General features: G+C 38.9%; 1 protein-coding gene and 1 non-coding gene across 3 annotated transcripts; both read right to left on the minus strand.

Annotated features, from left to right (window-relative positions):
* Positions 1–343: 343 nt before the first annotated feature.
* On the minus strand, positions 344–24,311 carry LOC121330186 (cysteine--tRNA ligase, cytoplasmic-like). Of its 2 annotated transcripts, none has more exons than XM_041276523.1 (22): positions 24,241–24,311; positions 22,233–22,324; positions 21,038–21,126; positions 20,460–20,556; positions 19,915–20,013; positions 19,232–19,381; positions 18,473–18,613; positions 16,449–16,537; positions 16,101–16,222; positions 14,999–15,111; positions 14,519–14,647; positions 14,114–14,243; positions 10,219–10,322; positions 9,154–9,251; positions 8,306–8,495; positions 7,028–7,096; positions 6,328–6,409; positions 5,577–5,657; positions 4,717–4,784; positions 3,703–3,762; positions 2,150–2,233; positions 344–784 (listed from the first exon to the last, which is right to left on the minus strand). In XM_041276523.1, the coding sequence occupies exons 1-22, from the start codon at positions 24,260–24,262 to the stop codon at positions 650–652; spliced, it is 2,244 nt and encodes a 747-aa protein (XP_041132457.1). In that variant the 5' UTR covers positions 24,263–24,311; the 3' UTR covers positions 344–649. The 2 variants fall into 2 exon arrangements, with proteins under 2 accessions (XP_041132457.1, XP_041132458.1); XM_041276524.1 differs by having other exon boundaries at positions 724–784; positions 2,133–2,233.
* On the minus strand, positions 7,767–7,892 carry LOC121330430. The gene has a single exon (XR_005951860.1). It is a non-coding gene; the product is annotated as a small nucleolar RNA SNORA54 (small nucleolar RNA).
* Positions 24,312–26,607: the final 2,296 nt, after the last annotated feature.

Here is a 26,607-nt window from a genome sequence, read left to right on the forward strand (position 1 = left end):
TATTTTATTTTTCATCATTGTATTGTATGTCCAATGTGTGAAAGGACATCATTGCGACAGATTGTTTAGTTTGATGTCTCTGGGGCAGTCTTTAAAACAAGCTGCTAGAATTCAGGAGTTTATCCTCTTGTGAAATTAAATAACTAAAATCCCTTGCTGTATTATTTCTTTGTACTAAAAATGAAATTCTTAAGTGAAGTGGTTTGGCTTGCATAGCATAGTAATTTACGATCACTTTATGAAAATGGGAAAAAGGAACAACACTGCATAAATACTAAAGCATATTTTATTCAGGATTTAGCTTGGACATCTAAAATGATACGAAATAAATGAAAAACTGCAATGATTTTAATACCATATTTTAATTCCATAAAATTATTTTCAAAGATGGACACATACCGTATATGCACCAGACGTTCACTTCATAACTATTTGTTTAGAGATCCTTTTTACAGAATGGAGATTGGCGCTTCTCTCGCTTTGATCAGGCCAATGCTCAGACGTTGATGTGAGTCAGACACCTGCGATCCTGCCAGGAGCATTGACCCCCTCACCCCTCACCCCCCACCCTCCACCCTCCACCCTCCACCTGACAGCTTCAGCTGGCTAGCAGAGATCACCTCCGTTGGCTTTGCTGGCCAGGACACTTTCAGCTAATCCTTCCGTTCTGAATCATCTCCAGGTAGTCCTTGTAAAGCTTCTCCTGAGCATCATACAGTTTCTTCAGCTTCTTTGTCTGTCCTTTGCTGAGCTCCTTGCCCTCTGCGTCATGCGTGGGAAAACCCTGCAATATAGAAACATCAGTGTTAAGACCAGCATTGCCAGTTACATTCATCCCTGTCGACTGTGCACATGTAAGGTGCATTCAAGATATACCTTTCAGTAATTTGTGCAATAGAATATTCTTAGGCAGTTTCATCACAATTGGAAAAGCGGTTCTCTAGACAGATGCAAAAATAAAATTACATGGACGGAGAGAAAAACAGCCTCCTTATACCTCAAGATGATACCGCCATCAGACATGCCTCCATTTATGTACATCCATTAGGGATAAAAACTATGGAGGGTCAAGAAGCACGGTCAAGGGTCAAGAAGCACGGTGCTTTTATTTTAAAAAAATGTTGCATGTTGGCTGCACAAGACCACTTTCCCTATTTTTTGGTCAGCTGGGAAAAAAGTAAACGGATCAAAACCCAAGGCAAAACATTTGTCTGCTTGACTAAAGCACTCCTCTTCTAAGTTTAACTTGTATAAACATGTGGAAACTTCTGCCACCTCTGCAGAAGTCAACTCTTTTGTATTAATAAAAAGCATGCACTGTGTAACTATGCCTCTGGAACGAAAATCATTTTATGTTGCAATAAAGCTGGAAAGTATATTGATGTTTGAAAAAAAGCAGTAATGCAGGCATATCTCTGTTGTGAATATAGGTTGTTTTGGCTTATTCAGCAACCATGCAGCAAAAGCAAATTTGATTAGAGAAAAAACAACAAGAAAAAAACATAGATGAACTTTTCATTTAAAACTTTTCACGTCAGGATGATCTGGAGTAAAAGCTCAGTTTGGGATTCTTGCATGTTGGATTAACTTTGAAATGATTTGTGTCAGATTGATTTTGAATAAAAGTTCAGCTTCAATTCAAGATTTTTGCTTTTTAACTACAAAGACAGAATATTGCATACATGAGAGGAACAGGAACATGTAATTCTATTTTATTCACAATCTCATCTCATTAACTTACTCCAACAATTTATCCTCATTTTGATTGTCCTTTCGCTATAACGAAGCCCTCGATATAACGAACAAAAGGCTTGGACCCCAACAAGTTCGTTATAGTTGGATATACTGTACATTACAATTTCACAATGTGATCGAATGTAGTGGAACTACCAGTACATCTTTATTTAAAATCTGCTTTGTTCTCCAGTGCAAGCAGCCTGTAACTATACTGACTGCTCTACAGTCTATGTTTGTCACCAGACTGCAATAAAAATAAAGAAAAGAACAAATGAGACCTGATGGACATAGAACCAGCACCCTTAGTCACACTTAAGGTCCACTGAGCTACTGCATGCAATCTACACTTCAATTAGTTCAAATGTCTCAATAAAACCAGATTAACCAGGAATGACATGGAGGGTACACTTACACTGTCGTCGAAGTTCGAGTACTTGTCAGTGTCTGAGCGGAACATTTCACTTGGTGGGATCTTCATCTTTGCTAGTTTTGCCACCTGTTAATGGAAAAAAACAACATTATTACAACACAAGTATATATGCGAAAACACAGGTGCTGAACATGCATCAACATGTACTGTACAAACCCAGTCAGGTCAAAGCACTGACAAAGAGAACCAAGATTATGGGGTTTGTTTAAAGTACTGTGCTCATGTTGAATGAAAACAGGAACGAAACACACCGGGCTGGATTTTCCACTTTTTTTTATTAAGTTGCCTCCTCATTTAGGGACAATCAATGAATAAATAAATGAAGAGTAAAAGGAAAATATGAAATGTGTGGAAACTACAAAACTATAGCATCATTACTTTACCTTAGTACATTAAACCAGATTATGATACTTTCACATGTGCTAAGGAATGTCCTTTTCAAGTTTCATCATAATTGGATACAGACAGACAGATAGACAAACTTAGCAACATTTACCACAATTAAATATACATATATACATTCATGGAGTACTATAGTTATTCCACAAATGAAGGATGGTCGAGTTCTAATGCAAAGACCTTTTTGTTTACTGAGTATTCTGTAAACCTAAATCAAACAGCTGAATTTAGAGAATTACGTAGAATATTTTAGTCCCCTGTAGAATTTTATTGTATGACTTTTTATTTCCCCATAAATGAATTAGTTATAGTTGGATTGTCTTTTGCAAAGATACTAATTAATTGGGATGAGTTAATACCTTTCACCCCCGCCTCTTTCTAGGCAAGCACTGGAATTATTTTCATTTATAGTTTACTGCAGCGTAGTAGCAAGGAAGTCCTATTTCCCCTATCTGAAGACGTACCTCGTTCCTGACGGCACAGAATGTAGCTGTGTGGCGGGGTGCCCTGCACCTTTTTATATATATGTTTTATTATTATTATTATTATTATTATTATTAGTTTTTATGTAAATATGACGGCAGAAAAGCTGGTGTTATAATTTATTATGTAAATACAGCTCGAGTGTAATGCCATCCAACCATTTGCAATATATTATTTGTTGGTTGTGCCTCTTGTGAGAATGCGTGACTGTCAGCTAAGTAATTATTGAATTGGCTGACAATCACGCAGACTAACTTAAACCTGTGTGTAATGCGGCCATCTCCAGACTGATTGTTTGTTAGTTTGGAGATGGTCGGATATAAATGGAGACCCATGGTGCTTGCAAGGGGGGTGGAGAACAGAGACGTGTCTGTATGGAGAGAGATAGACTGGAAATACGATAGCTATCCTACAAACCCTACCTGCTTACTCACCTTCCTGAAGGGTACTCGTTTTCATTCGTTTTGTGTTCTATTATAGTGTTTGTTTACTTTGGCCAACATGCCCTTCTGTTTTGTGTTTACTTAAAGTGTATTATTGTTTATTAATAATAACAGCGTCTCATATTTACCCCACAGTTGCCGTGTGTGTGCACGCACTTCCTGTTCTGATGTCACCCCCACAGCCATCCTTGTCACAGGCTGGTTACTTACTTCCTGTTCCTGTTTCTTCCGGGCCGCCTCTTCTTTCTTCCTCTTCTTCTCTTCCTCCACCTGTGATAGAAAAGCGGGAGTCTCAGAAATACAGACTCACCAAGAGCTGTAGCGCAGGGCTGTCCAAGGTCAGTACAAAAGGACTGGACACAAAAAACAACAACAATAAAAACAACAACAACAACAAAAACCACGGCAACCCTGTGGTAACTGGTTCAGTGTTTCATGCAGTCAAAAGAGGCTTTAACGTATTGAAAGGGTTGTTACATTATAAAATGCTGAAAATACCAGCTCTTTAGCTGACTCCAGTAAACACGTATCGGAATAGCAAACACACTCAAACTGGCCAATGGGGATTACCTGTCCTCTTACCTCAATGACTTGAATTGAAGCCCAGGGTTTTTATTTTGTGTGCCTCAAAAATTAATTGGTCAATTAAATTGCCCTTTGTCCTATTTGGAGTCTTACATAGCTAGACTAAAGCTCTTTGTATATATTTGTTTTGACACATAATTGTCACCAGTGTCAAATACTTAGCCTTTAAAAAAGACATTAAGGGCTAGTTATTTAAAAAAGAAAATCCTGCTTTAAATAAATAATAACATCACACTATAATTTTATTTCTGAGATCATACTGAAGTGCTGCAGGTACAGTCTAAACCTGCAACTCTACTAAAACAATACTACAACCCAAGCTGGCTCTAGCTAATTTAGATGTTGAACCCAAAACAGCCCAGGAAAATCAATGTGTGGAACAGGATGCCTTCCGTGCGTTTTTCAAAGTACACAAGCGATTGCCGATTATTATAACCATGAACAGGTATGTATTAATTTTGAATGGCTTTGTCTCCAGCTCATGTTTTTCGCTGCGCTTTAAGCTCAGTTTGTTTTCAATGAGGGAGGAGCAGATCAGCTTACTGCTCAGAGGGAAAGAGTCCAAAGAATTAATACAATAGACACTGCTACACAATTAGCAGGTGCTTCGTATCTCTCTTGATAAACAAGTGGCTTCACCTGTTTCTTCTCCTCCCTCTCCTTCAATAACGTCTCACGATCAACCAGCTTTACCACCGTCGGGAGGCCTGCAACATAAGAGGGAGGCAGACTGCTCATGAGCTCACTGCAAATGCATTGCATAAATCCCTGTCGTACTCTAAAACCACCACAAAAAAAAAAAAAGAAAAAAGAAAAAAAAAAAATCGCCATGCAAGAGAAACATTACACTATGTAACACAATTTTTGTTCCTGGGTAGTAAGTGTTATTTCCTAATTGATTATTAACGAAAAACTACTCACTTCTAAATCTTTTGTAGTCATTTTTGTATTACTTTAGTATAAATACATGTTAATTTGGATTCATATGTTGTTTTTTTTCTGACTTTATGTGAACAAAAAGACACACATTTGCCCGTTTTCCCATTGGAAATAGTGATATTTTGAAATATCACTGTCCTGGTCACAAAAGAAAAGTTTGTGGGGAATAATAGCCATTTTCTATACTTTTGAGGCATAAGCAATTAGGAAATAACACTTACTACCCAGGAACAAAAAAATTTTTTTAAAAATTGTTACACGGTGTTATCACTTGGGATTTGCTTGTTTTTCCCTCTCTTGAATTAGTGGTTTTTCAAGTACAACATGACAGAAAAAAAACTCTATATACTGTTGCACCCAGGGAACCTAGTTACTTCATGCACTGTAGGATGTTTTAGACCAACAAGGCTCAAAACAGACAGTCAGCACAAGAGGTGATAAGGTAGACATTTCTAATGGTATGGAGTTGAAATATCTGTATATGCAGTATCGCAAATAAATCTACTCGGATTCAATAGGAAGTAAAAATGCGGAAAGAACGCCTGCACGGGCCTCCTTACCTTCGTGGTCCTCCAGGCGCACTCCGAGTTCCGGGAGAGCGTCATCGCGCAGAGCATCGCACAGCTGCAGGACCTCCATGACTGACAGGACACAGGGAATCACTCAGTTTTACTTATTTAATGGTGTTCACAAATCTGAACACTAACACAAAAGGGCAGGTCCGACCATACCCAGTGTGCGGCTGCAGATTGTGGTTGCTAGGGCGAGTATTCCAGTTAAACATCACATGTCATACAAATATTTGAATTCTAGATGAGCTTGATTTCCAGGTGTGTGAACATTTTAAATACAAACTTTCAATACAAATAAAATCTAAAATCTTTTGAGTATATTTGTCTGTAATTGTTGCCCAATTTAAAGATTTGCCTCATATTGGTATACAGTAAACCTATATTTCTGATTGAAGATTTTCACCAGTTAACATAAAACCAAGCCTTATCTTATATTGAAAGAACACCAAACTAGGACATATTTTGTGTTAATTTGGAGTGTTTTGTAGCGATAGAGGTACAGCACACACTTGGATTCCCATCTGTGCTGTTACTTGATTTAAGTTGTGATGTTGCCTCAAACTTCACAAGAAAATATTTGGGTAACACCAGTAAGAACTGATCAATTCACTTTTCGACTTCTATAATTCTAAAAATAAACACTGAAGAACAGAAGCCCTTAGTATACCATACCCAATAAATCCTGTAATTACTCTGACCGAATACATTGTGCATTTATACATTGAGGACAAATATTTACCTTTGTTTTCCCGAGCGATCTTTCTTACGGTTTCCCTGAAGTCTGACAGGATGCTCAGGTAGGGCATCACAGTGGCCTCAAGCTGTGTGTAAAACACAGTGCTGAATGAAGAGCAAGGCCAGAGCTCTCAATACATATGAGAAGGGGAACACTCTATTGGGCAAGACAAACCATGCTAACAAAAGCTGGGAAAAAGATTATAAATAATGTCGCCATCGCTCGTCAAGCAGCCATAGAAAAAGTGCATTTGTCAAGGTGTCTCAAAACTATATGCAACTATACACCTCTGATTTTAAAGTCCATAATTAATACGCAAATAAAAATGGAGATACCTATAGGAAATTTGAACTTATTTTATCTGGCCAGCCCTGGAAGTGTCTGCTTTGGACTCACTGGGTGCCTGGTCATTAGAGGCTGCTACTGCATGGTGAGGAGAAACAATTCCTTCTGATTTTGCCTCTCTAACCAGCAGGAGGTCCCCAGCTAATGCAACGCTCTCTCTACAATCCCCAGTGAAGACTGAGCATTTTGTGCAGCCAGGACAACCTGCAACCTGCGCTGCCCTCGCTGTATGACTTTCCTGCACACCATGCGCCCGTGCCTTTACCCGAGGAAATCCTTAGAGTTTATTTAATTACGAAATCGATGGTGGGTGTGTCAATACTGACGGGATTAAAAGTTGTTTCAGTTTCTTACTTACATCCATATTCTGGCCACTTCCTCCCACAGGAAATCCAATAGACTCCACTTCATCTATAGCGCCAAAGACCTGGCACAAAGAGGAAACATTCTGAAGTTTAATGCATAACAATTTAAACAAACCACAATCAGTGACATTGTGGAAGACAGTAAAAGAAGATACATGAGCTGAAGAGAAGTTATGAATGGAAAAGACTGTGGGGCACTGAGAAGTAAATCTATGGGAAAATTATTTGGGCAATTCCATATCAGGTATCTGAACTGTAATAAAATGTGTGGTTGAATAATTGTGGAAAGGAATAATAAAATTAAATAAAAGGTAAGGAGGTACATAAGAAAATGTATATTTGACCTCAGAATGAGTCAATAAATAAAAACAGTCAATCAAAAATTAAAAGTAAATCTTACAGAAATTAATTGTTAAAAGTTTTACCAACAATTTACAAACGGAACCAATGAAAGATTTGTGACACCATTTGCAACAAACAAGCTTCAAATGCATTCCTATAGAGCTGTCCTTCAGCTGTGGGAATATCATTAATCACCCATTCAAACAGAAAGTGGACAGAAACCCACCCTTGTTCAGAGTTAACAATGGATGGCAGAGTGCAGACTAGGAAACGCTATGAACTTGTGCCAAGGAATGCAATTACCAACTTTCACTATAACTGATAAGCAGTCCTGTAGATATTCAAATGTGAGGTAATAAGGCAAGTACTGTGCTGACTCCACAGGGAGCCTTATGTATCAAAGTACAGAACAGAGACTGCACCAGCAGCCAACCACTTGTTTTAGATGAGTTAATGCAGCACTGGAATGGAACCCACAATCAGAAAGGGGCTGATCACAGGTTACGAACAGTGCAAGGCATGATGTAAAAATGCTTAATGTATCTTATTTAAATAACTACACCTTAACAATACACAACGTAGCAGAATAAGAGTAGGAATTCAGCTTTTTTTCTTTAACCCTATGAATGAAGTACTGGGTGATTTAAGCAGGTTGGCTTTTTGGAGAAAGTAAACTTTAGAAAAGCTTAAAGACACCCTGGCGTTAACGTTCTGTGGGCTGAGATGTGAAGAACCAGTTACATGGCATCGAGGCAGTGTTGATACAATACTAGAGAAAACAGCTGTAGACAAGCATCAAGTGATAATTTGCATATTGTCAACTTCCAATTGACATACAAACCAACCAAAGAGTGGCTCATTAAGACTGATCCTTAGGGCTGTTTGTGTTTTTAATGTGCATGGTGAATGTGCGCTGGCCCCTCTCTCACCCTCAGCATCTCAGTGAGGTAGGCTGCCACGCTCTGCAGCAGCATCCTGTTGGGGGCCTGTCTGCTGCTCTTCTTGGCGGCGATGTAGGTGTTTCCCAGGCTCACCAGGGCCCTCATCTCCTCCATGGCAGTGCGAGTGTCCACGTTGTCACACAGAGCCCTGTGTACCGCTGCCTTCTTCTCATACAAGCTGCTCATTCAAAACAAAAAAGAGAGATCCATGCTTTAGGAGAACGACTCTTGGCTCAAAAGTGCTTTAGAATAAATTAGACCAATACATTACTTTCTGGTCAAATCACCTCATTTGTAGTTCTGTCATTTACTAGGTCTCACATATCTACTGGAATGCATTTATTAGGTCAATGCCCAGAGTTCACAACCAAGGTTATTGCAGAGCGCAATGTCCCACCCCCTGACACTGTAGAACACAGTATTTATTACCTTGTTTTATTTTCAAACACTGTAGAACAATCACAACACTGTTAGCATTGAAGCAGACAGAATTAAAGAAAAAGATAGTGCTATTGCAGATATCTAACCCCATAAAAGCTGTACAAATGGCTTAATACTTATAGGCAAGTCCTGATTCCATGTGGATTCTTACTGTATGTATCAAAGTTGAGAACAGATAGACTGCACCAGCAGCCAGCCACTTGTTCTAGATGAGTTAATGCATCACTGGAATGGAACCCACAATCAGAAAGGGGCTGATCACACGTTACAAACAGTGCAAGGTACGGTTTTAATGCATTCAGATTGTAAGCACTTGTAAGTATGTTGTCATGCTGGAGCACATACATACTTGAAAGCTTTGGTTTTACTCCCTCCTAGGTTCTAGAGACCCATACCTCTTGTTGAGCTCAATTTCCTGAGAATCCCACTTCTCATACTGGCCGGTAATGTCAGTTGGAGCTCTCAGGATATCCTTCACATTTAAAAAGAACTCCTAGATCAGAAAAGCACAGTACAGTTGTGTAAGCAACGTCACTCATCCTTACCTTGCTTACAGTCACAACTGAATCATCTCTTCAAGGTTTATGCTCCATATTTTCAGCAAATTTCAATCTGGAAACTTAGGTTAAATCACATTAAAGTGCACAGATCCCTCCGAACCCCATTGAATTATGCATGTACACATTCGTTTTTAGAGTATAAAAAGACATTTAAAAAAAAAAATCTATCAAAAAGGATTGATTCCTTGGGCGTGTGAATGTAGTAAATTATTGTCCCACTGGTGAAGTATTTGGGTCGCGGGCATTTTATTAAAATAGTTATTACTGATTTTGATTAAATATAATAATATAGAACTATATAGACAAGGCAATTTTAGTATGGAACATTATTCAGAAAAAAAAACACTAATCAGAGCTAAACATTTAAATATAAAATAAACTAAAATCAATACAACAGAATATATAATTCATTCAGTACTGCGTTCACTTGCTTTGGTGTTAAAGGTTATTTTAGTCCACTTACATTGCTTCAAATTTGCAAACAGTAAAGTGTCTAATTGTAACCTCAACTGCTCGGTTGGAAGATGAAAAGGTAATTGCTTTTTTTTTTCTTTTTTGGTTTTATTTAGCTACACTGAATCACATTTATAATGTGTCTGATGGAAACAATTGAACTTGTGCTCATAGACCACAGTGATCAACTTACAACGACTTAACTGAATTAATCAGCAAAATTAAAATAGTAAAACAGGTCCATTCTCCAACAAATGATCAGCTGTTAAAGGCATTTCTACATGCAAGTCTGGGGTTGTTAGAAGACCCTGTCATTGTGTTCTGGAGAGGGAGAAACCTGGCCCCTGGTGGTAAAAATAGGGTACAACAGTCTCTTCTCCACCAGCAGTGCCTATTCAGTTGGCTCCAGTGCAACCCATGAGGTCCGAGGAAATGTGTGCTGCTTACATTGATGAACTTCTCGTACTGGATGGCAGACTCCATAGTGTTGCTGGAATAGTCTAGAGTGTCCTTCCACGAGTGCATTAGGAATGCCAGTCGGAGCTGTCGAGCTGAAATCAAAAACTGAACTCAACAACGCACAGACTCAGTAGCACTGTTATAGACACACATACACAACATCTTAAATATGTATCCTCCTAAAATAATCCTCAGATGAGCCATCGTAATTAACATATACATCTGGAATTACAAACAGCCTCAATTAAACATGGTTGGCTAAGACCTATCACAAGACTATTTATTTATTTATTTTTTACTTTTTAATGAGGGAACCCAAGCAGAGTTTCTCAAAGACACCCCAATGCGTGTAGACTGCATGATGTTACAATCTTTCATTCCCAATATATTCAAGAAGAGCGGAGTGCATGCATGAGCATTATGAAAACGATTGAACAATAGCAACAGACTATTGAGGTTTTCCAAAAAAACTAATTTAAAAATTGTTTGGAGGGGTTTCAATGGTCTACATTTGCATTTAAGGAGGAGTAAATGCAAAGTGGGGATCAAATTAGTGCTGTACAAAACAAACTCAGAGGTGGCAGCAGTGTTTATTTTACACATAAGGTAGCACTGCAGGCTGTAATTCCAAACTTCATCTTCCAAAAAACAATGTCAATTAGTAACATTGGAAGCTGGGATTTTGCAGACTACAGTACCTGAAAGGATTAAAATGTTTAACTTCTGACCAAAGTTCACCCAGACATTTACGTATAAGCATTTCCAAATCACATGATGGGAAAGTGACATGAAAACTGTAATCGAGACATTAACTCCTGGATCAATGCTGGCATGAATACAATTAAAGACACTTTCACTGATAAATCTTCTCTCTCTTTGACACTCAAAGTAAAATATAACAAATGCACTCTTTCTAAATGATATAATGGACCACCTTATCTTCCACAGAATACCAAATTGGAGCAGTTTTTGTCTGACTCTAAAAACTTGCATTGTTTGATGTCAAAATTATACAGACTATTTCAAATGACCATTGATGGCCCTTTAAAATCATATTGGGAAAATGCATTTAAAATTAAAATTAGAAAATAATAGCAGGAAATTGATCAATAAAAATGTCTGTTTATCGTCACAAAATGCAAAACTGTGTTCGATCCAATATAAAACACTACATATTGTTTACTTTACCTCTCATAAATTCTATAAGTGTAAATTAATAAATAATTATGTATGCTGGAAATATAGCAAAGACAATTCTCACATTCAATTTGATACTGTACTAAAGTAAAAACAAAAAAAATAAAATCTGGTCAGGTGTTTTTTTTCATATAAATCAGGATATACTGGGAGATACTTCTGGAGCCAGGTGCAATAAAGTCGGTCTTGAAGTCTGACTTTTGTGTCAAGTTGGGCTGGAGCGAGTCTGGCTTGAGAAACGGTTGCACGATTGCAATATCAAAGACTTAGCCGGACTTGAACAGGAAATCTAAAGTGAGAATAAATGGCTACGAACACAATTAAACGTTTCTGTATTTTTTTTAACCCCCAGTAGAAACAGCAATAAGTAACAGAATCATAACATGTGCATTTTTACGGTTTATTATTCGATTGACTTTAACGTCAAACATCATTGATATTACTATTAGATTGATTTGTGACTTCATGGCTAACAGGGAAAAAAAGAGATTAATTTCTCTGAACCCAAGAAGCTTACTATATTAGACGAAGTGTCAAAAAACATGACATTGCTTAACAGAAAAATCAAGACTGGGCAAAGATCACTGAAGCTGTGAACTCTGTCAACCCGGAGGTAAACAGGACGGTTGACGAAATGCTAGGAGAGAATTCTCCGAAATGAAAAGACCAAAAACAGGGGGCGGACTGCTGATTGAGATTGGCTGTTTATCTCAGCTTATTATTGACAAGCCAACATTTAGAGGAATTTTCCAAGGATGGGACAGTTCATCGTTCACAGAATCTATCAGGTGCACACTTCAGCAGTGGAAATGTATTAGGCTGCTTTTATTTCTGTCAACCCTGTCGAATAGCATTACTGTATAGATGATTATCACATGCTAACGTCTCCCTTTCTCTGTCAAACTGCTGCTTCGCTCTCTCAACTGCCAGTTCCTGCTGTCTCTCAGCGTAAACACCACCCTGTAGTAGGTGGAATTTCTTATTTATATTCACGGCTGTTTGTAAATCGATTTGGTTTATTAGTAACCTACAGGACTGGAGTAAGATTTGCTATACCTGCATGATTGCTTCACATTTATATTCTATCCACAATGTTAATTGCTCTGATAAACAATACTTAAAAATCTCCCAATATTTCCTCCAGTGTTATCTTTGAAATTCCTATTTTGTTCAGATGAGTAATCATAATTTCCCTTTCCAAATCATTCTTGCCACAGTGAATAAGATGCTGTACTGACTCAGACACACACCACACTCTCTGCATATGCCATCAATGTTTCACAATTAACCTTAGTTACTTATTTTACCCACAATTACCTATTCGTAGTCTACCTATAAAATATGATAAAATGTATTTAAACACCACGTGTCTGCCCGTTTAATGAATGAAACCCCTTTCTGCTCACAAAGCCGTACTCGTGAACAGTAGGAGCTTGGGCTGGGATTTGTATCCCGTCCACTGCTCCGAGTACGTTGGGGAAACGCGCGATTTTAAACCAGACTCTATATGCAGCTTGCTGTTCGGCTGGTCTTGGGAAGATGACGAAACAAGGTATCTTCCATGCTAGGGCTGATGACACTGCATGGATTCATCTTGAAGCCGTAGATTTATTTACTCCCATCAAATCCCCTGACTACTGCTTGAAAGCTGCAGCTGGGCCACACAAACTTGTACGGCAGGTGGTAATGCCTGGTTTCAGGAGGTACTATGGAGGTCGTCTTTTATTAAATTGGTGATAAAAAAAAATAAAAAAAAAAAAAAAAACCTTCTCAGGAAATACGGAAACAGGAATATAATTCAAGACCATTATAAATATCAAAAAAATTGGTTTGGCCTCTAAATATTCTTTCTCTTTGGAGGGCTCTGCACATATGTAGTTTACATGTGAGGCTAGACATTGTTGTTCAGTTTAGAATTGTAAGTGGTTTGAAATGACAAGTCTGACTTAAGCCTCCCATACCCAGGCTTGAAAAGTAAGTCTGACTTATATGTAAGTCCAGCTTGACATATTGCAACCGCATCTATTTTCTTGAAGTCTGACTTGGGGGGTGGATTTCAAATCTGACTTGGGAGGTAAGTCTAGCTTATGTGTTTATTGCAACCGGCCTCTGACCTATATCTTTCTTATCCAGATGGTAAACTATTTCTTAATCTTTTAATTTTTGCGAAAAAAACGTATTCTTTGTACCTGGAAGGATACTGAACCTATGTCCTTACTTCTATGGAGAAATCTGGCTTTAGAGGCTTTAACACCATATAGGTTACATAATTACATAGCTCTATTTAATATGATTTATTCATTTACTTATATTGATGTACTGTTGTGGGAGATGAATGGCTTGTTAATGGTATTGAAGTCAATAAACTATAATTGTGAAAAAAACAAACAAACCTGTAAACAAGTACCAGATATTTTGATTTAAAGCAGAGTCCGTTCTGTGTCTAATCCGGAGTCCTGCTTGCATGTACTAGCTCAGATAATCATGGGCTTGCATGAAACCGAGCTAGCAAGACTACCCTAGTATGAGCTTACAGCTTATAAATACTAAAAGAAGCGTCAAGTCAGTGAGAAATGTTTGAACAGAAGCCTTTATCAATGTCTTCAACTGAAGACACTGAATGAAGCTTCTTTCAGTACTAAATTGACACTGTTGCGTTTGCTAGGTATGGATGAGTTCACAGTACCTGTGTGTTTTGCTAGAGCATCCTTGATGGTAATGAAGTTTTTCAGAGACTTGGACATCTTGCAGCCAGCAATGGTCAGGTGACCTGTGTGCAGGAAATAGCGCACCCAGTGGTCGTTCTCAAAATATGCCTGCAGGGGTCAAACAGTTTTAGGTTAAAATCTCTTTAAAAAAAATAAAAAATAAAAATTAAACAGATTTTCCTTGAAATAATTTTTTGCTGATGTAATAAAGCATAGCTTTAAAAATATGAATTTATATCAACTGTTTTTTAAGAACCACTCCTTGTCTTATACTGTCCTGGGCTCTCTACTTTTTAGAAATAAACGTTGAGTTAGCAGGGAGGCAAACAGTACTAAAGCGAGGAAACAAATGAATGTGGTCAGATATGCATTGAAAGCCTCACCTCGGACTGTGCCAACTCATTGTCGTGATGAGGGAAGCGGAGGTCGAACCCTCCTCCATGGATGTCCATGGATTCTCCCAAGATGGAGCCGGCCATTGCAGAGCATTCGATGTGCCAGCCTGGCCGTCCCTATCAAATTAAAAGGAAAAGTCTGGGCTGAAACACTTATTAATTGAATTCAATTAATCATGAAATGTGGGTTTAATTGCCCCCACAGCTCCTCACGCAAGCATACCTATCGTGAACACCCCTACCAGCCGTTCAGTCCCGGGCCTCTCTCAAGCAAGACTGGCAGTTGTGTTATTATTTTATGGTGGCTTTCGTTTTCCCTACAGATTAACTAACTGCCTTTGGAGACTACACAAACTCAGCTGTCAGTTAGATAATGTACGGAAGATCTATGGCAGAATGCAGTAAAAAGAAAAGAAACCAATGAATGAGACTTCAGTGCTAAATTTAATAAGCTTGTGAGATACTAACCTTTCCCCAGGGGGAGTCCCATGATGGCTCCCCAGGTTTTGAAGCCTTCCACAGGGCAAAGTCATTCTGAGACCTCTTCTCACTAAGCCTGTCAGCTGAGATACTCAGGTCACCTGCAACAAGTTACACTGGTCTTTTCATTACCACTCTGCTTTCCCCATGTTATTGAATGGTTTACTACATGTCAAAGTTCTCTGTCAAGATGAATTGTTCCCACCTAGGCTGTAAATATGAAATTAAAGCTGACAGTCTCATGAAAAGAGAGACTACCCTGCTCTAAATCCACTGTATATGCATGTAAAATGGATGTGTGGCAGACAGACAGACAGATCTCCCCAATATTATCTAAATAACCTTACACCTGATCAACTGGATATCTCAAGGTACAAGTAAAATGTAATGTATGTAAAAGACAGACAGATAGCCATCTGCTTATATTATTGGGTGATACTCTTAATAACCTTTTCTAAAGAATTTAGCAGTTTTAACCCTTTGCGGTCCTATGTTGGACCAGGTGCGACATTACAATTTTTCCTTTCCGGTCTGACATCATTAAAAAGACATCAAGCACAGGTCTCTAGTCGTTTTTTCTCCGGAAAAAGCCGAGAAAAGCTTTCAATGGCCGAGTGAAAAAAAGGAGGCGGATCTGTGCAATACGCATAGTCCCATCACCACAGACATAAACAAACAAGACAGCTGCTTCCGTATCTAGCACTCAAAGAATATCACGGACATTTGCCAAGCTTTTTGAGATGTTACAGTAATAAAATAATGACTTGGACAGCATTATTGAGGAGTTTGGTGATAAAACGAGTGATCAGGAGATGATTTATCAGTATGCACTACTATGAAGAGGTATGTGATAAACACAGTGAACAAGGGGTTGGGTGGGGTTGGAGATGCAGTACTGAGTGTCCTGTTGATATGCAGTGCCTTTTAAACCTGTTTTACTGTGAATAAAATTACTTTTAAACAGCACGTGTAAAATAAACAGCGCATGTGAAAAAAAATTGACCCTGATGCAGCTAACAACTCAAAGGGTTAATCTGAACTGGAACCAAGGTTCTTTAGATATACTCAGACGTGCAGGTGTAGCTCCTACCTTCCCCTTCCTGCAGTGCTTTCTGGTCCCCTACAGCCTCTGGAACCAGCTTGCCATAAGAGTGCTTTTCACAGCTGCCAAACTGCGCTGTGTCAAAATACACAGAACCGTTTGAGACATACCTGCAATGCAGGGAGAAAACGACCCTTTACAATGTAACTCATGTAGCGGACCTGCTGTAACATCAGAATACAAACAACGCGAAGTACTCGCCAAGTTACTGAATCCCACAAGCATCACATCCTTTTAATCCAGACTATCAGTCTAAAAGCCGGACTCGCACCGATGTACTGTGACTGTACGAAAAACAAAGACTCACGTGGAAGTGTTTGGTGTTACTGTACTCACCCATAACCATTCTCCACCACCTTTTTCACAAACGCCACAATCTCTGGTACATACTCACTGACTCTGGTCAGCACATCCGGAGGCAGGATCTAGAAAGAGAGGAAGCCATTTCACAAATCGGACTGCAGAACTCATCCATCTCATTGTATCCCTCGGAATGGACATTTCAATTCATAAACCACTCACAGTCTGTTTGCTTCTAGTTTGTACGATGCCTTCACTTACTGAATATGGATCCTTTGTGACAACATAAAAAATAAATAACGTTTCCCCCCTTAATCACTGTAGTGGTACTAGCTCACACAAATACTTACTGTGCACTTCCATTAATTCATATGTGAAGTTTTGAAAACAACCCGATATAGTTCTGTTTTGAAATAAAATATATCTGGTACCATAATAGGCTAAAGAAAGCTCGCTGTAGGCATATGCTTTCAGACAGTTACAGTTTCATTTCAGCTGTGTCTTTGGGATAAAAGCATGTCAACAGCGGTAAAGCATGTCAACCATTAGGGGAAGCAGCTGGTTGGCAAATGACAGGAAATAAAAATACAACCTTGTGGCAAAGCAAAGCTCTGCCCTTTATAAATTGGCAGGGATGGGGTTAAATTTCCCTACCTGCCTGGGTTTATTGTGTTCAGGTGGCTGGGGTTGAGCCACCGCTGGAGGACCTGGCCAGCCTCCCCCTGCTGTTCCTAGTGTGGGAAGGAGGACCACCGCTGGAGGTCCTGCCCAGAAGTACCATCGGCAAACTGGTGTGGCCGTTGCGAGGAGGACGGCCACAACTGGGCAGGATGCCCCTACAATCAGGCCCAGGAAGAGGGGTGGTTTTCACCCCGGGCATGTGGGAAAAGCTGGAGGAACAACACCACCCGGCATCCTTCCCAGAGGTTGCCCTCATGGTTATTAATTACCTGGCGGTGGACATGGGAGATACCCCAGTCATTCCAACAAAGAGGGACGAGCCGCCGCTCCCCAAGCCAGAGAGGGAGGAACTATGGCCCAAGGATGCCTGCCTTGCACTGCTCAGGGATGCCACATTTGGATCGCCTGGGGTTGCTGGTGTCTCCTTTTTGTCTCCTATGCCTCCCGAGGGTCTACTGCCACCGTCCCTGCCTCTGTCACCAGAGGGAGCCGGGCTGCCGTCCCCGCCTCTGCCACTAGAGGGAGCCGGCCATCCTCTGCGGGTCCAGTGCCACTAAAGGTTCCAACGCCACCGAAGGGTCTGGCGCTGCTAGGGGGATCCACGCCGTCTAAGGAGGCTGCGCCCATGCTGTCCTGGGGTGCTGCCTGCCCGCCAGCACTGCATCTGCTGGAGGGACCAGGTCCCATGACAGTATCGCCATACTACCTTAGAGATCCGGGGTCCCCTCAATCAAAGGCTGCTTGGGGGCTCCAACATCAACCCCGCCCACCACCGCCCACTGAAACAGCCCACCCAAGAGACATAACTGGACTCTGGGGGGGAGGGGGGAGGGGGGAGTTGGCCGATTAGTCGGTGTACTTTGTACATGGGGGGAGGTGTGTGGCAAAGCAAAGCTCTGCCCTTTATAAATTGGGAGGGATGGGGTTAAATTCCCCTACCTGCCTGGGTTTATTGTGTTCAGGTGGCTGGGGTTGATTAGCATAATTAACGATCAGTGCCCAGCCACCTGACAAAAGGAGGCCTCTGCTTCCCATTGAGAGGAGGGAGATGAGGAAGCAAGTTGGTGGCTGTGTTTGCTGTTTTTGGTTTGGTGTATTTTTTGATCCAGTGAAGGCATCGCCCAGCCTGGAAGTCTATTTTTGTAAGTTTTGCTTTTTGTTTTATTATTTGTGTTTAAACATCTTTAGTTGTGCCCTTGTGCCCTTTTATTTTGTGTTTATTTATAATAAAAGTAGTACTTTTTTTTTTTTTTGAACTACAGTCTGTCTCTGGGCCTCTATCCACTCGCCAGCCTGTCAAAAACCTGCAGCCTGTTGTGTTGAGGTTTTTATGAAAGGCACTACAGAAATACTGTATGTGATTTATAAAAGAAGCTTACATTAAGTGCTTCCATATCCTGGTGGTATTCCCCTTCCCAGTACTTTGGAAGGATGGAAAAGATGGAGTTCTCAGTGACCTGACTGCCTAACTGGGAATCCAACCAATCAGAAAGCAGGTCCTTGGCTTCTTCGAGTAACAGCTTGGGAACAAAATACAGAGTACATATATTAAGAATATTTAAAAACATGTGCGTTCATAAATACTAACATACAAGAAATATAAGGCTTATTTGGAAAACTGTAAAGGATGTTTGAAGTAGTTTTAAAGGATTACTTTTGGAAAAGTGCTATAAACATTCTCTTTGGTTGACAGTGCTCTAAAAAATGATTAAAACTTCAAATTCTTAATTAGAGACCAGAATTACTAAAATACAGTCTCTAATTAAAACAAGAAATAGCCTATAGGTTAAACAAAGTCGTTTTTCTTGATATTTAGGTAAACAAAAGATTAATTATATCTGTAGTACTATATATGCCATCAGTTTTTTGGAGTTTTTTTGCTTTTAGTTTACTGTATGAACTATTCGGCAGTAAAATGGACTGAAGTAAAGCTAACAGTTATAAATTTTATTCAGAGAGAGAGGCTGCTGTGTCAATACAAAATCCCTGTGGTGGTTTCATTTGAGAATCTAAACAGTGAAGCCAATATCTCTTGTCAGCTGTTCCACCAAACCTCTTTCCACTGTATTTTAATAAGGTAAATAAATTCTGCCTGTGTGAAACCCCAGCAAGATTAGAGTGACAGGTTCATCTTCTACCTCTGCCCTGGACGCTACTTCGCTGGTGGCTGCTCCCCTTTGCATTGCCTCCTGCAGGGGCACCAGCACTGAGGTCACTGCTGTGTGAAGGCGCTCCAGCATCTGCTTCTTGTCAGGGTCTGTTGTTTCTGCCAGCTTTACCAGGAAGGGCTACGAGAAGGAAGACAAAGATGAAATGCCCTGTTACTGAGTTTGGCTGAGCTATAACCACCATGTGTGCACACTTCTTGTTTCCGTCTCAAGTTAACACACATTGGTGTAAAATAAAAACATTACTTTGGCATAGACTGAGAAAGCACAGTAAGAACTGGTTTTGGAATGCACTGTATTACAGTGCTTCGCAATCATTTTCACAGATTTTTTTTATAGTATAGTATACACACAGCACCATGCTTTTGTATTTTGACTTGCTGATGTACCTGACATTGTTCATTTATAATGCCCTGACGGTAATAAAGCAACTACAACGTAGTATAACGACGCTCTCTCTCTCTCTCAGCACAACTTGGACAATTCCAGGAAAGCCTGGGAAATGTCCATACCAAGTGCCACCACAACTTGATGTTCACAAGATACAGCTAAGATAAGCTTTCATCTGCGAGCTATTAAAAGAATGTTAAGTGTCTGTATTGAAAGGGCATTTGGCAGAGAGCACTGGGGATGAACAAAGTGTAACAGACTACCTTTAATGCAGTCTGGACATCTCCCAGGACCTGTGTAGGAGCTGGCATCTTCTCTCTGTACTGCTCAAACAGGTGGTTCTGCCGGGCTCTCTTTATGATCTGATGAGTAAATACAAATCCATATGGTTAGAAGATAAAGTCTCACACACTGGGAACTATTTTAGAAGTCTTTGATTCTATAATAATCCAGCTGAAATTCTCCAAAGAGTGGGCATCCTCCAAACACACAAACAAGCCAATTGTCTGTTTACACTCAAGAGCTGTACAGTAGATGTGGGTAAGCTATCGGCCCTTGGAGGACAAAGGCCAGCCCTGCCGGTGCACACCTGAGCTCGCTGTGTGCTGGTAGAGCATAGATGAGAAACAGTCCCTGACAATTCTGCTTAAATAACTTGTAGGAGAGTCAATGCTCCCTGTGGACAATTAAATAATTAAAACAATGAAAACAATTAAAAAACAATACAAATAAACACGATTAAGAAATGAAATAATCCTAGCTGGATTTGTCTTTATTAAAGCATCTGGCTTATGCAAATCTGTCCTACCTTATCGTCAATGTCTGTGATGTTCATGCAGTAGAATACATCGTATTTGAAGTAATTCATTAAGACTCTTCGCAGGATGTCAAACGATATATAAGATCTAGAAAAAGAGACAAAGTTGGAGTCAGAATTCATCTTCACAGGTACACCTCATAAGAGTTGGAAGCCTTGCAGTTGTGATATTGCTATTGTATAACTATAACTATACAAAACTATAGATTCATGGTGCATGTTTTTCGAATGTTTTTTGTTACTTGGGGAAAAAAAAGATAAGTTGGCAGCATTGATTTAATTAATTTGTAAAGCAACTGGCAGAACGCACTGGCTGTTGAGCATGTCAATCTCTCCCCCTCACAACCCCACTGGATTGGACTTTGTGTCGCTTGCCCTCAGTACGTAATGCTTTACAGTCACTGGCTGAGTTTTTATTCAAAATGTTTTTGTTTTAGCTTTCCACCGCTAAAAGACAACAGCAAAGTACTATATTTATTGCAATTTTAGCTATTGAAGACATTGGTAGTGCCAGTTCAGCTGTAGACCCTGCTTGCACACAGTTGAGGAGGGGCTGTGAATTGCTTTACCTTGCATGTCCCATGTGGGAGGCATCGTAGACAGTGGGTCCGCAGCAGTACCACAACACCTGCTTCCCATTCTGAGGCACAAACTCGTCCTGTACAAGGGAACATGAAGCAGCAGTTAATACTGGCTCTGCCTGGCTCTGAGCCGGCTTGTTTGGCCATAGTGTGTTGTTCTTGATTCCTGTTCTGAAAACTTAACAACCGTTAAAGGCTTGTTTTGTTTAAACACATTTCTTATGTTAAACTGTGCTTTGAAAAATGAGAATAAACCCTCTCTAAAGGGGGGTTAAAAGGACAGCAAACTTGATTTATTTATCAAAATGGGCTTTTGTGATGAGGGCCAAAGAAAATGTCATACTACACTAGAGAGAGCAGGTGTGGTAAACAACAGGGGTGTGCGGGTCTGACTGTGAGTGTGTGTGAGTGTGAGTGTGAGTAAATATAACTCTATAGATACAGTAAAAGTCAGAATCTGGAAAAAGTTTTACCCGTTACTATCAGCATTTACCAAGTAAGTTGGTAAATGTCTGGAATTATGAAGCAATATATTGCTTTTCAGACACATTTACCGCAGCTTATTGGTAAAGGCACTTGGTTATTCTTGAGATTTACTGGTAAATGTCCAAAGACAGTCTTTTTCTGACATTTTCCAGTAAATCTTAAGATTTTGGCAATATTCAGACTTTTAACAGACATCTATCTGTCTGTCTGTCTATATATACAATCAAGGTGGGAGAGCATGTTTCTAATGTGCGATTGGTTTGAGTCTTTGTTTAATACACTGCTTTATTCACATTCACTGGCAGAGTACCTAATCAAACCTCAATAAATAATTGATCACAAATACAGTCAATGAAGACATGTGAATCGATTAATGCAGCTGTAACATACACACCCTCATGTCAACATAAAATCAGAGCTATTAGCATAATGAAAGTGTTAACCACCAATACACTACCAATTTGTACGGGTGTGACAGACATACACATGAACAATATTGGCAGGCCCTCCACATATACCTACATTCCAATACTCACAATAGAGAAAGCCCTTAGCAAACGGACAGGGGTTTCTCATGATATATGTAAAACTGAAGTGTGTGACATACAGAAGGATGGCCATACAGACAGATACACAGGGGCCTCCACTCTACTCCCGTTGCCAGGGATATGCAGTGGAGAGAACAATACCCCCTCACCTTCCTGCGAGTCAGGCTGTTGTACAGGTGGAGTCTCGGCTGCTCCGTTCCTTCTGGAGGGGACCAAGCGGGCAGTACCCTCTTTCCCTTTGCTTAAAAACAAGACCCACTCTCATTAGTTGGTAAGATAACGACTGAGAAGGCTCCTCGGGTAGAGACACTTTTTACATTTTCAACTCAGTCAGCTACTGAAGAAAGTTGATCAAAAGTAAACAGAAAAAAACACAGTACAGCACTCCATGAACATTCAGGGTGTACCCTTTAAATAAGAGCCCCCTACAGGATACAAGCTCAATACTCAGCATACAGTAACATGCAAGCTACGTATCTACCAATGCAAGTCACTACTGCAGGAGTATCACTGGTTTGAGCCCCAAGGTTTATTTTACCTGCTTCTAATGGAATACAAAGTTTTCTATGGGTAATGGAGCACCAGCAATGAGGTGGGGTCCTATTACATGTAACACAGGAAACTGGCTTCACCAGACTCAGTGAAATTATGACCAGCAAAACAATTGGGCACTTGTGTGAATGTCACGTAAGGCAATGTGTTAACATCACTGAGATTTGACAAACTAGAACTGGAAAAAAGTTGGGACAAAAAAAAAGTGAAACACTTGCGCTATGCAGCAAACACTTGCGTGTAAATGGATTGTCCTTCCCAAGACTGACACATTCACTGACATGTAACCTGATGCAGAGATCCAGGTTCAAAAGAATATATTATTCTGATTAGGAAAACCTGGAGATATGTTACCTTCTATTACAGATATACACAGCAGGGAGTGTATGGCAGGTACTTTACAAATAATATTACTGTGAAGCCTACCTTTTATGACCCTGACAAGAAAGACAGAGAAAAACCAGGAGAGTACAAAACATTTCTGGCTGAATGGACTAAAATCCCTCAAGTATTTTATAGAACTTAATAAAGGCTTGTCGTTTGTATAATAATGTGTAAAACGACATAAATACATGCCCCCATCAACAACAGATGCTAGGGCTGTTGAATATTGTACCAGCAGTATTTTATATTATTACAGAATGCCTAGTACATTCTAATAATTTTATTTTCATGTAAATAAAATGAAAACAGACTGCCCAAAAGACACAGTGGGAATGCGTCTTAACAGTTTAACCTTTGATTTTAGGATGGAAGAATTTGGATTGGTGAACAATTCTCGTCTTAAAAAGCCAAAGTTCAAATGTTTAATTGGAATAGTCATATTAAGTTGCATTTTGTGAGTTCTGAATATATATATATATATATATATATATATATATATATATATATATATATATATATATATATATATATATATATATATACCCTCTGTTAAAGGTTTGACCCATGAGACCAGGACTGTAATATTACCAGGCAGTCACAAAGTCTGTTACTCTTAAGGGACTCTGCATCACTGGGGAACGCAAGCGCTGGATTCAGGCACTCAGACGCCCTGTCCTGCTCTACTCACTGTCACATGGATTAGCAGAGGTGGCGCCACTAGCATTTCCTTAATATGAAGCGCAAACAGAAGACTAATTTATACAAATGCAGTGACCTATTTCAGTCAAACCTGAATGTGCATTGCATTTGAGTGGCAGTCTGCTTCAGTTGCTACGTTACCCAATCACAAAATAAGAATAAAGGGATATTAACTGCAATTCCTTTTTTTTCAATAGAATCTCACGCACGCTGTTTTATGTGTAGAAGGGAATTCTGTTTGGTCATTGCTGATACTGTAGGACTCGTAAATCGGTTGTCTGCATTCATTTAGAACTAAGAATGTTTTGCTATTGTATTCCTATATTGCTGTTGTTTGATTTTGCTATTGTATTCCTATATTGCTGTTGTTTGAATCTGAAAGGATTTGAATCTACGATACATATTCATGATCCTGATAACTCGATTAAAATACGGAGATAAGTGTAACCACACTGTCAGATAATAGCTTTCTTACTTGTAGAATGTATCCCATGAATAGACTTTATTGTTAGGAAAACTCACCCTGTTCCCCAGATGCTGCCATTCCAAAATCTTCAATCTGATGCAACAACGTGTCCCAGTAGCTTCGTTTTCTACTTCCGCCACTCCAGTTGTTACAGCTCTCTGCCATCTTGGAGAGGTCAAATTGAAATGACGTCGGACATATATTTTCAACTGTATTTGATCTGATAATAAAGAGTTACAATGCATTACTTTATTCTAACGGATCACCCTACATTATTTAACCAAAATAGTAATAGTAGTACACATGTGGTATATTATGAAATGTTTTCTTTAAAAATAAGCTTGTACTAGTTTATTTATTTTCAAATTAAAGTGTACATTAGTTTCTTTACATTTCAAAATATTTACTTCAAGTTACAAGTGTTGAAGTTTGAAGGAATTAAAAAATACCCTGTCCCTCATTACATTAAATTTTACAAATACATATTTTTAACATTTCAACAAGAAAAAAAGTGAATAAACAGACTTAAAATGTGTAACTGCTTAAGACAGAAAATTGGCTGCTTGAAGAAGGTTCCAGTGTGCCACTTTGAATGTAATACTACTGTATAAATAATGTATGGCAAGCCGTTTTAACATTTAATCCTCAATTGCTGATATCAAGAATGGCATTACTGATATCACGAATGGCATTTCTGATATCAAGAATGGCATGTTGATATCAACAATTGCATTTATGATATCAAGAATTGTATTTGTGATATAAAGAATGGCATTTTTGATATCAGTATTGTAATCGTATTTTTGATATCAGAAATGCCATTCTTGATATCAAAAACGCTATTATTGATATAAAAATGCCATTCTTGATATCAAAAACAATATTCTTGATATCAGAAACGCCATTCTTGAGATCAAAAATAGAATTTTTGATATCAGAAATACAATTAGTGATATCAAAATAAAAGGTACTATTTTTGATATCAACAAATCTATTTTTGATATCAACAATTGTATTTCCGATATCAACAATTCAATTTTTGATACCAACAATTAAATTTTTGATATCAACAATTGTATTTCCGATATCAACAATTCTATTTTTGATATAAAAAAAATAACATTGAAAATTGTTGATATCAAAAATAGAATTGCTGATATCAGTATTACATTACTGATATCAGTATTAAAATTGCTAATACCAGCAAATGAGGACTTCATGTTAAAACAGCTTGCCATGTCCTGTTGCATTAGTGGTGTATCGCCACCAGAGGGAGCCTGAAGTAAGTCCTGTATATACTATATACTGTATATCTATGCATCTCCTTTGATCCTAGTAATGACAAACTGAAAATCCATACATACCTTAGGTATGTTTGTTTTACAGTAAAGTATGTTTAAACTTTAACCTAGTTAGTGACTAATGAATTGATTTCACAATATACACGTGAGCTACCGCAGTCAAATATTTTGTAACCCCTTTCATGTAAAAGATGGATAGGTAACACAAAATGAAAGAAAGGATATCCCTTTTTGACATTCACTCTTACACTGCTGTGGTAAAAAAATTCTATATTAGGCCAAACACCCATTAACAACAAAGACTGACCATAAATGTCTCATTACTGCCACCACGTGGAGGATTCCAGAATTCCAACAGTTTAATGAGAGGTCTGTTCAGCTCAATCAGTCTTTGTTGGACATGACAGCAGGCATCTCAAAATGGTGATTTCTTTTTGAGGTTCACTGTAAATGAGAGGTGTATGTGGGTTGGAGAACCCCCCCAAACATGTTAAGTGTTACATTTTTTGAGTGGAAATACCTGCCTAATTTACCACATTTATAAATATAGTTGTTGTAATAAAACTACATTTTTTAATGCTGACAGGGTACTAACCAAGATATAAGAGCATTTTTTTTCCCTGCCACTTTCTTCATTGCGCTGTTCCCCACACATACGCTTCTACATTCACGCTGAAAAACTCCCTTCAAAATTGACATATGCTCTTATGTTTGAGATAATACGGAACACATTTAAAACCTTTTGTTCAGTTTTTCAAATCATTTGCAGCCATTCAGTGCTGTCATTTATTCAAACTCATAAAACAGACCTCCTGAGAAAACAATGTTTTTACTATACGGGCTGAGCAGCTTGTTGTTTGAAAAAAGAACAAACAGGCTTTTCAAACATACATCTTCTCCACTGTACAATAATTATTTCAATAACACGAAGAAAATGAGGTTGGCTAAGATTGCACATGCGTTTGTAATGGAATTATAAGCTAATGTTCTAGGGGAGTGAATTACCATAATTGCGAGGAGAAAAATTAGCACGAACAGCAAAGCACTGTCTTTCAGTTTAGAATTACATTACTGGCAATTTAATGGAATGCCAGCCAAGGTTTTGAATTATTTTTGTTTACT

The sequence above is a fragment of the Polyodon spathula genome, chromosome 17, assembly GCF_017654505.1.
Source record: "Polyodon spathula isolate WHYD16114869_AA chromosome 17, ASM1765450v1, whole genome shotgun sequence".
Taxonomy (NCBI): Eukaryota; Metazoa; Chordata; class Actinopteri; order Acipenseriformes; family Polyodontidae; genus Polyodon; species Polyodon spathula.

Bases quoted from the DNA above. Each gene is read 5' to 3' on its own strand.
- LOC121330186 (XM_041276523.1), bottom strand. From the start codon at position 24,262: ATGGCAGCATCTGGGGAACAGG. The intron at 14,244-14,518 runs GTGAGGCTTTCA...TGACCCCTGCAG, and splicing joins ATGAGTTGGCACAGTCCGAG to GCATATTTTGAGAACGACCA. The intron at 5,658-6,327 runs GTAAATATTTGT...GTGTCCTGTCAG, and splicing joins GATCGCTCGGGAAAACAAAG to TCATGGAGGTCCTGCAGCTG.